This window comes from Chiloscyllium plagiosum, chromosome 3, assembly GCF_004010195.1.
Source record: "Chiloscyllium plagiosum isolate BGI_BamShark_2017 chromosome 3, ASM401019v2, whole genome shotgun sequence".
Lineage (NCBI taxonomy): Eukaryota > Metazoa > Chordata > Chondrichthyes > Orectolobiformes > Hemiscylliidae > Chiloscyllium > Chiloscyllium plagiosum.
Genome location: NC_057712.1, coordinates 134,715,076 through 134,725,127, shown reverse-complemented (window position 1 = coordinate 134,725,127; position 10,052 = coordinate 134,715,076). Strand labels below are relative to the sequence as shown.

Below are 10,052 nucleotides of genomic sequence, written 5' to 3'. Positions count from 1 at the left end.
CTGGTGAAGGGCTTATGCTCGAAACATTGATTCTCCTGCTCCTCGGATGCTGCCTGACCTGCTATGCTTTTTCAGCACCACACTTTTCGACTTTGACTGTCCAGCATCTGCAGTCCTCACTTTCTCTCAAAGCTTTAATTTAAAGTGAATTAATAAATTTGGAAGTGAAAACTAGTTTTATTAATGACAATTATCAATGGTCACTGTTGAGAACTCTATATTAAAGGAAATCAATTTTCTGTCCTTAGTTGGTCTGGCCTATATGTGACTACAGATTTCTTAACTGCCTTCTGAAATTTTCAGCTAATAGCCAGTTAGAGGTGGGCAACAAATGCCCACATCCTCATAATGGAATAAATGTTTTTAAAAAACAAATAATTCTGGGCACCAGACTTGAAGTACTATTCCAGAACCTTGGAGAAGATGTAGAGGAGATCAACCCATGATGAGAAACTTCAATTCTGTGGAGAGATTGTAGAAATTGGGGATATTTTCTTTAAAGCAGAGCAAGTTAAGGGGAGATCTAATCAAGGTACTTAAAATTATCAGTGGTGGATCAAGAAGGGGGAAACTGCTTCATTTTTCATTAATTTAGAAGCCATGCATTTATACTGAACTGGCTGTAGGGAGGAGAGAGTGCACTGAATAAAGATTATTTTTCGTGTGTGTGTGTGTCCGTCCGTCTGTCTGGGCTTGCAGCTGAGGATTGGTGACTTGTGTGAGGAGAGGGGAGACGACCCAAACCTGTGGAACCACAAGTCAGCAGGAACTTCCTGAAAGAAAAGCCAAGAATAGCATTTATTCTCCTTAGATATGATTTTAAAATATTTGTGATAAGAAAACAGTTAATCAAGGGATAATTTTGTCTGATTATTGAATAACACATTATGTGTAAAATCCAACCAATCCAATTTGTATTTTTGTAATCTTAGGCAAGCTGATTGCCTTCATCGATGAGCCTCGTTTGTCCATGTTTAACTCCCAATCTCTGTATGAACTAAAACTCTCTGATGAGAGAGAACTGGAAACAAAGCGGTCCAAGAAAAAGAAGCTGTTGCTCAATCCTGACAGACTGTTTGGGCAAGATCCACACTACCAGAACCAAGTAAGATTATGTCTTCCTCTTTCTATGACTATTTTCTGAATGATTTTAGTCAGATTATTTCATGCTATTTGGATTGTAGGAGGGTAATGGGTCAGGTGGGTGGGGCATTGTTGGGTTTATGGCGATAGTGGGGGTGGGGATTGATAGGGTAGGGGTCAGGTTGGGGTTGTCAGTGATTCAGGGACCAGTTGTGAGTTAGGGGTTCATTTTAATAGTTATTAAGGCGTTAGAGTTTTTTTTTACTTTTCCTGAGTAACTTTTTAATTTTAAGTGAGTTGGAACCTTCTGAAGTGTCTGAAGTCTCAGCTGCAGGGCAGGTACAGATCCGAAAACTGTTTGTTTGTGTCAAACAACACATCAATTCAGCTGTTCACAACAGGCAGGATACTGTCCATTTTAACCAGACCATGCTTGCAAAGCGTGCAACACAGTGTGATTGTGAATGTGATTTTCGAGAAGGTGTTCGATATATATTGCTTGGAAAATGAAGGAATCAAAGGGTGGCAGAAGTGGGAACAGGGTGCTGAGTTAGATGATCAGCTATAATCATATTACTATTTAAATAACTCCACAGGCACCAGTATCCCGTCACCAAGTCACCCTTTATTTACACGTGAACAAAATCTCGGACATTCCTATTTATATCTGAGAGCCAGGGCTCCCTGATTGTACCAGATTAACAGCCCCAGTTAGGGAACTCTGACTTATTACAATCAGTGCAAATATTAATATAACAGGGTCCTGATCCTTGCCGAGAGAAAGAACATGTACATACGTGGTGCCTGTTTAGGCTCAACAAAATAGGTGAGAGCATTTACTGGTTCATTTCTTGGGGCAAAACCCTGACTAATCAGAGCCTACCTGCTTGGTTTAAAATTTAAACAAAGCCTGCTTCTTCACTGTCAACCATAATTGTTTTAACGATGCTCAATGTTTGTGCCACAAGCTAACTATTCTGTCTCTCTCTCTCTCTTTCTCTCTCTCTTTCTCCCACTCTCTCTCATTCTCTTGCTTTGTTTTCTCATGTCTTTCTGACACCCATGCAAGCTGTTATTTATCACTGTGATTCATTTGCCCTTGAATTCTAGCTTGTTGAATTGAATAACTTGATAAATGCGGCCTTGGTGCATGTGAGAACGTACAGTCAAAGCTTTGACCGTTTCTGTATCATGGTGGAGCAAGCTATGGAGTTGGACTTTGAGACTTCTGTGAAGCAGCATGACTGGACTCCACAGGAATTCAGGATCATGTTGCAGGTGTACAATGAGCACATAATGGATATGAGAAACATGACCGTGGAGAGACGTGTGCGCATGATAAAGGTGTTAAGCCGACAGTTCCAGGCAGACTGCCTGCCCTATCCCGAAGCAGTGGTCAATGCATTGCAAACCCATATGATAAATTATGCTCACAAGAAGAATCTTGGGCTGATGGCTGTGAGTATCTATTCATTTATCTTTCTGACTAGTTATTTCTGCTCCTGGTATTGCAAATCTTGGTGATGTGGTTTGAAGTTTGCCAATTGATCTGCTGAATTTCTCCAGCTCTCTTTCCAGGTAAACTAGGGAGGTAGGGCATTCTTCATAATGGAGTGGAAAGGGGAAGGGTAGAAAGCCTTCATGACGTTTCTGAGTTTACTCTGGGGAATGATTGAAGCTGTTAAGTGATCACTTAGAAGCCATTTAGGAATCTCATTCTGCTGTCAGCAGGTTGCTGGGGCCATGTCGTGTGGATACAGTGCCAGGTGAATGGTTGTGCGTGTACCTGTGGCCTGTTGAGGTGCTGTGGCTGTTACAGTCTCCTAAAGCAATAACATGTGCTGTGGATAAAGGGGAACTAATGGGTGTGTTATTCTTAAATTTCCAGAAGGCATTTCATAAAGTGCCATGTCAATGGTTATTATGGAAAGGAAAATGCCCATAGTATATGAGGTAGCATATTGGCATGGACAGTAGAACTGGTTGGTTGACAGGATGCAAAGACTAGGCATAAATTGATCTTTTATTTAACTTCTTTGCCATTTTACACAGAAAAGTACAGCACAGAACAGGCCCTTCGGCCCACAATGTTGTGTCGAGGATTATTCCTAATCTAAAATAAAATAACCGAATCTACGTACCCCTCAATTCACTGCTGTCCATGTGCATATCCAGCAGTCACTTAAATGTCCCCAATGACTCTGCTTCCATGACCACCGCTGGCAATGCATTCCAAGCATTCACAACTCTCTGCGTAAAGAACCTACCTCTGATGTCTCCTCTATACCTTCCTCCTGATACCTTAAACTAGGACCCCTCGTGCCAGTGAACCCTGCCCTGGGGAAAGGTCTCTGGCTGTTGACTCTATCCATGCCTCTCATTACCTTGTATACCTCGATTAGGTCACCTCTCTTCCTCCTTCTCTCCAGCGAGAAAAGTCCGAGCTTAGTCAACCTCTCTTCGTAAGACAAGCCGTCCAGTCCAGGCAGCATCCTGGTAAACCTTCTTTGCACCCTTTCCAAAGCCTCGTATCTTTCCTATAATAGGGTGATCAGAACTGGACACAGTATTCTCACCAGGGTCTTGTAGAGCTGCAGCAAAACCTTGTGGCTCTTAAACTCGATCCTCTTGTTAATGAAAGCCAAAACAACCCTATCCATTTGAGTGGCAACTTTGAGGGATTTATACATTTGAACACGAAGATCCCTCTGTTTCTCCACACTGCCAAAACTCCTGTCTTTAATCCTATATTCAGCATTCAAGTTCGACCTTTGAAAATGCATCACTTTGCATTTTTCCAGGTTGAACTCCATCTGCCATTTCTCAGCTCAGCTCTGCATCCTGTCTATGTCACGTTGCAGCCTGCAATAGCCCTCGATACTATCAACGACACCTCTAACCTTTGTTGGCTCCCTATTATTATTTCCCCAGCCCCATTCTCAAAGGGACCAACTTTGGCATCTCTCTTGCTTTTTACATTTTGCTGTCCACTTCGATATTACTTGCAAGCTCAACATTTCCCTTCTCCCACTTTTTGTTTGGTCATCTTGTGTTGGTTTTTAAAACTTTCTTGTTCCTCTGGCTAACCACCATTGTCTCACAAAGGAAAGTGTCAGTAAGCCCTCCTCAGCCAGTGGATTCCAGCTTCAGCTTAATATAATGGTCAGCTCCAAAGATCTAAACCCCCCTCCTAGTAGCCAATCCCATTTACTCCACAGGCTTCATACTGCCCCAAGACGTTACCTGACCTACCTATTTGTACCTACACTTGCTTTGGCATGTGATGTGACTGTGCCTGGGGTCGTCATTTACAACATCCTCACCCCTCATACTTGACAGTATTTAACTGAAGGAATGAAATATGTGGCTTGGGTTTCAGTTTGTGGAGCACTGACATCAGTACTAGGGTTGAAAAGTGCTGTTTTGATGCGGTGGTGAGCAGGGAAAATGGATGGCTCTTGAATGCCTGCAGTATTCAGAAAAAAATTGAATTTATGGTCTAGGTCTACATCGTCTCAACTTTGATCTCTTGCCTCCACTATTTAGTTTAGAATTCTCACTACTTCCCTGTTTATCCAGCATGGTTCAGGTGAGAGCCATCCAGTACAGATCCCACTTTCCCTAGTGCTGGTGCCACTTCTCACAAAACAGTCTTTGAGCTACACATTCATCTTTCTAATTCGATTTGCCCTATCCCAATTTGCACATGACTTGGGTAATAGTGCATCATGAGCTTTGAGGTTCTCTTTGATCATTTGGCACCTAACTCCTGACATTGTCTATGTACACACTCCCTCTTGGTTCAGCCTATATAATTAGTACCTACGTGGATCATGGCATCTGGATGCTTTCCCCTCACCCTGCAAATTCTTGATTTTTAAATAATCTACTGCTAGAGATTGAGTATAGGTTTTTACAACTGTTTTATTCCAATGATGCGAGGAGAGATCTCACTCAGTTGTAAACTGAAGCAAAACTCTAAAACAGAAAAAAGTTGAGTTTCTTGTACTATTCTCCCATTAACATTCCAATCTCTTTCTGTACACAACAAATAAAGAGCTGTCCCTCAGGGTTAATGTGTTAAAGTCTTCTTTACCCAGCTAGGGGATAAACAACCAGTCTCACCTTGGATGTTGCAGTTCTCTTCCCTTATCAGCATCTTCCTCCATTTTCTGCTTCCAAGCCATTCTTAGAATTTTTTTGTTAATACTGTCTCCATATTACACAAGTGTCTATAAACACTACACAATAAGTTACATAAAGTTCACTCCACACAAACTTAAAACCCTGCCTTTACTTCTAGTATGCAAATATCACTTAATTCTTAGAATAAAAATCTACAATTTCCTTCCACAAGTCCCAAGAAAGTGTCTCAAACCCTGGAACCAAACAAGCATCACTTGCTCTTTGCTGCAGGAACAGTTTCAATCTCTCTGACTATAGCAATGTTTATTGCCACTATATTCCTTTTCTCTCCCTCACTTGAATGGTTCCATGGTCAGTTAGCACAGCCACCCTCACCCTGAAAGAACTTCAAACTTGTGGCACAATGGCTGTGGCTGCTGAAGCTGCTCAGACTTCACATAGGGAAGCAATGGCTTTCCCAGACCAAGCTGCTATCTCGGAACCAGTGAGGTCTGCAGATGCTGGAGATCAGAGTTGAGAGTGTGTTGCTGGAAAAGCACAGCAGGTCAGGCAGCCCTCAAGGAGCAGGAAAATCGACGTTTCAGGCCAGAGCCCTTCATCAATGGCTCCAGGTGAAGGGCTCCAGTTGATGGGCTCTGGCCTGAAATGTTGATTTTCCTGCTCCTTGGATGCTGCCTGACCTGCTGTGCTTTTCCAGCAACACACTCTCAACTGCTATCTGTGATCCTCCATATGTTACCGTTGTGGTCTATCTTCTCCCCTGCCATCCTGAGTGGGTTTTAATTAGCTACCTAATTATTTTATTCAATTATATGTATACTTATATTTTTATTTTTTCATGAACATTACCACCAGTTGCTATACTCTGTTGATCATCATTACAATAATTTAGAAAAATAAACCCAAGTCACCTAGAGTCATAAAGTCGTATAACATGGAAACAGACCCTTCAGTCCTACTCGTCCATGCTGACCAAGTTTCCCAAACTAGACTAGTACCATTTGCTTGCACTTGACTCATATCCTTCTAAATCCTTCCTATTTGTGTACCTGTCCAAATGTCTTCAAAATGTTATAACTGTACCTGCATCTCCCACTTCCTCTGGCAGTTCATTCCACATACGAACCACAATCTGTTTCAAAAGGTTGCTCCTCCATTCTGTTTAAATATTTTCCTCTCACTTTAAAATTATGCCCTCTAGTTTTGAACTCCCCAACTCTAGGGAAAAGACCTTTGCTATTCACTTTATCTGTGATTCTCATGATTTTATAAACCCCCACCACTCAATCTCCTATGCTCCTCTGAAGCAAGTCTCAACCTATCCAGTCTTTCCCCATAACTCAAATGCTTCAGTCCCTGCAACATCTGAACCTTTTCCAATTTAATAATATCCTTCCTATAGCAGGCCGACTAGGACTGTCCACAGGACTCCAAAAGTGGCCTGACCAACATCCTGTACAACTTCAAAATGACATCCCAACTTCTATACTCAACGGTTGGAGCAATGAAGGCAAACTGTAAATGCTGCCATTGCCACCTTGTCTACTTATGATGCACTTTCAATGAACTGTGTACCTGAACCCCTAGGTCTCTCTGTGCGACAACACTACCCAGGGCCACAATCAATTGCATATACTTGTCAAATAAATAGGTGAAAGTGAGGACTGCAGATGCTGGAGATTAGAGTCGAGAGTGTGGTGCTGGAAAAGCACAGCAGTCCAGGCATCCGGGGAGCAGGAGAGTTAACATTTCGTTGATTTCGAAAAGCCCTTCATCAAGAATTCTGATGCTGCCTAACCTGCTGTGCTTTCCAGCACCACACTCTTGACTCATCAAATTATTCTTCTAAAAGAGAATACGAATCAATTCTTGAAAGCTGAAGATTTAGAAAAAGAAAATAAAGTAAAAATAATTGAGCATCTTTTCCATATCCTCTCCTCACTCCCTTAATCACCTAACTCTAGCATGCTATTGTAGTCTCCCTCCTGATGGTATAGCACTGTGACAGTAACTCTGGTGAGCCTTTCCTGGTGGTAGGATAGTACATAGCCAGAGAATGATGATGGTTGTATCTGGGACCTAACTTATAAAGAATGATTCCTTGAGTGTGACAATACTACCTGATCACTCTGTGTGGGCATCAGTTTCTATAGGCATCCTTCCCCATATGTATTATTACTCTGACTAAAGCAGAAATGAAGATTGATGGGAGTGAATCTGCGTAAGACATTTCAGTGGGTTCCAAGGAGTGTGACCACAATCTAGACCATGCTGACAGAGGGGAATATTTCCCCATTTCCCCATGGTACCTTGCTGCTCATCGTCATTGGAAATCATTTGATAAATCCAATTCTGAAATGCAGCCTTTTACCATACAGCTCTGCTATGGTTATTTTAACAATGTCACATTATGTAGGATGGGACCTTGGTTCACATTGAGTTTAGCGCCGGTGGAAAGATTCCTCTGTCTGCTGATTAGAAGAGACCATGGTGTCATGCATTCCCAAGACTGATACTTTGTTAAGCATAATAAATTCATAAAGAAATCATCAAAAGAAACAGCTTAAGACATTATCACCCTGAGGAATTGGAGATTTTGTTTATTCACTCATGCAATGTGGGTGTCGTTGGCTGGGCCAGCACTTATTGTGCATTAGGCAAAAGTGAGGACTGCAGATGTTGGAACCCAGAGTCTAGATTAGAGTGGTGCTGGAAAAGCACAGCAGGTCAGGCAGCATCTGAGGAGCAGGAAAATCGACGTTTTGGACAAAAGCCCTTCACCAGGAATTTATTCATCAAGTTATTGTGCATTTCTAATTGTCCTTGAGAAGGTGGTGAGGAGCTGTGTGTTTAATGTAAGTATCCTCATAATACCATTAGGGAGGCAGTTTTCATTGACTTCTTTAGGCTTTATAGCTGTTAAGCCACACCAGGTCAGGGCAACAGGTTTCCTTCCCTGCAGGACATTAGCCAATTACAACAATCTGCAATGCTTTCATGATCATTGTCAGAAGTCACACAATGCTAGGTTATGGTCCAACAGGTTTTTTTTGACATCACAAGCTTTCAGAGTGCTGCTAGTTCATCAGATGAGGCCTGATGAAGGTGCAGCACTCCAACAGTTAGTGATTTCAGATAAACCTGTTGGACTATAACCTGGTGTTCTGTGACTTCTGACCTTGTCCACCCCAGTCCAAAACCAGCACCTCCACATTATGGCATTCATAGTCATCATTACCTTTTAATTCCAGATTTTTATTGAATTCTTCTGTGGTAGAATTCTCACCCATCGTCTCTGATTACTAATCCAGTGACCATACTGCTAGGCCATTGCTTCACTATATTGCTGCATGGTTGACTACAAGCGAGAATGTGACTGTATTGATATTGTTAAAATACTTGCTTTATTTCTAGGTCATTGCAGATGCTATCCAAAGACTTGATAAGGAACCAGACACTATTGATTTGTTTGGGGAGCACCTGATGTTCTTGTCTCACATCGGGGCAGATATGCCCATGTTGGAGAGAGAGTTTGCAGCTGTGACTCAATTTTATGCCATTGCCAAAGAGTTTAGTGTCCCTGTCCCTCCTGAGGAACTGGCTCTCTACCAAATCTTGATACCCAGTTTCCAGAACTTAAAATCCAGTGTACTCTACTCTGAGGCCATGAAAGACAGGAACATCATCAAGTTCCAAGCTAATCTGGAGGATGACATCAGTAACCTTTACTATGAATTGCTACAAGTGAAATATAAGGTAACTCACCAGGGAACTGTGGGGCTGCGTGTTTTGGTCAATGGTACTTCCACATGTGGGCGGCACGGTGGCATAGTGGACGGCACGGTGGCACAGAGGTTAGCACTGCAGCCTCACAGCACCAGAGACCGGGGTTCAATTCCAGCCTCTGGCGACTCTCTGTGTGGAGTTTGCACCTTCTCCCCGTGTCTGCGTGGGTTTCCTCCGGGTGCTCCGGTTTCCTCCCACAATCCAAAAATGTGCGGGTTAGGTGAATTGGCCATGCTAAATTGCCTGTAGTGTTAGGTGAAGGGGTGAATGTGGGGGAATGGGTCTGGGTGGGTTGCGCTTCGGCAGGTCAGTGTGGACTTGTTGGGCTGAAGAGCCTGTTTCCACACTGTAATGTAATCTAATCTAATGTATTATTTCAATTTGAAAAGCTGATTGTTGGAGAAGCTGAATGCATAAACTAATAAAACTAATAAACAAATTCAGAACGACTTCTAACTTGACAAGAGCACAAATAAAATGTAGCCCTATAGTATGAATTCAGGAGATAGCATTGTGAAACAGATTCATTAAGGTGTAGATGGGAATCATAAGCAGCTCAGTGGGCAGTACTCTTATTACTGTGTTGATGGTCATGGTTCAAACAGTTCTGAGGAACAAGGAAATGGCAGAGAGGTTAAACAGAAAGTTTACATCAGTCTTTATGGTGAAAGATACTTCGAGCATCCCATTAATGCGAAACAATATGCAGGAGGAATTAAGTACCTGGATAGATTGGGTAGAATTTTCCCCTCCCTGCTATGGTGGTAAGTAATAGAGTCATAGAGATGTACAGCATGGAAACAGACCCTTCGGTCCAAATCAGTCTTTATGGTGAAAGATACTTCGAGCATCCCATTAATGCGAAACAATATGCAGGAGGAATTAAGTACCTGGATAGATTGGGTAGAATTTTCCCCTCCCTGCTATGGTGGTAAGTAATAGAGTCATAGAGATGTACAGCATGGAAACAGACCCTTCGGTCCAACCGGTCCATGCCGACCAGATATCCCAACCCAATCTAGTCCCACCTGCCAGCA

At 42.4% G+C, this 10,052-nt stretch overlaps 1 protein-coding gene across 1 annotated transcript in view; it reads left to right on the top strand.

Moving 5' to 3' along the window:
• The window catches only part of LOC122540190 (dynein axonemal heavy chain 6-like), a 472,579-nt gene that overhangs the window by 160,423 nt on the left and 302,104 nt on the right, over positions 1-10,052 (top strand). The window contains exons 14-16 of the mRNA XM_043675544.1: positions 933-1,105; positions 2,194-2,541; positions 8,644-8,985. Coding sequence (XP_043531479.1) covers positions 933-1,105; positions 2,194-2,541; positions 8,644-8,985 — 863 coding nt within the window. The remainder of the gene's footprint in view (positions 1-932; positions 1,106-2,193; positions 2,542-8,643; positions 8,986-10,052) is intronic.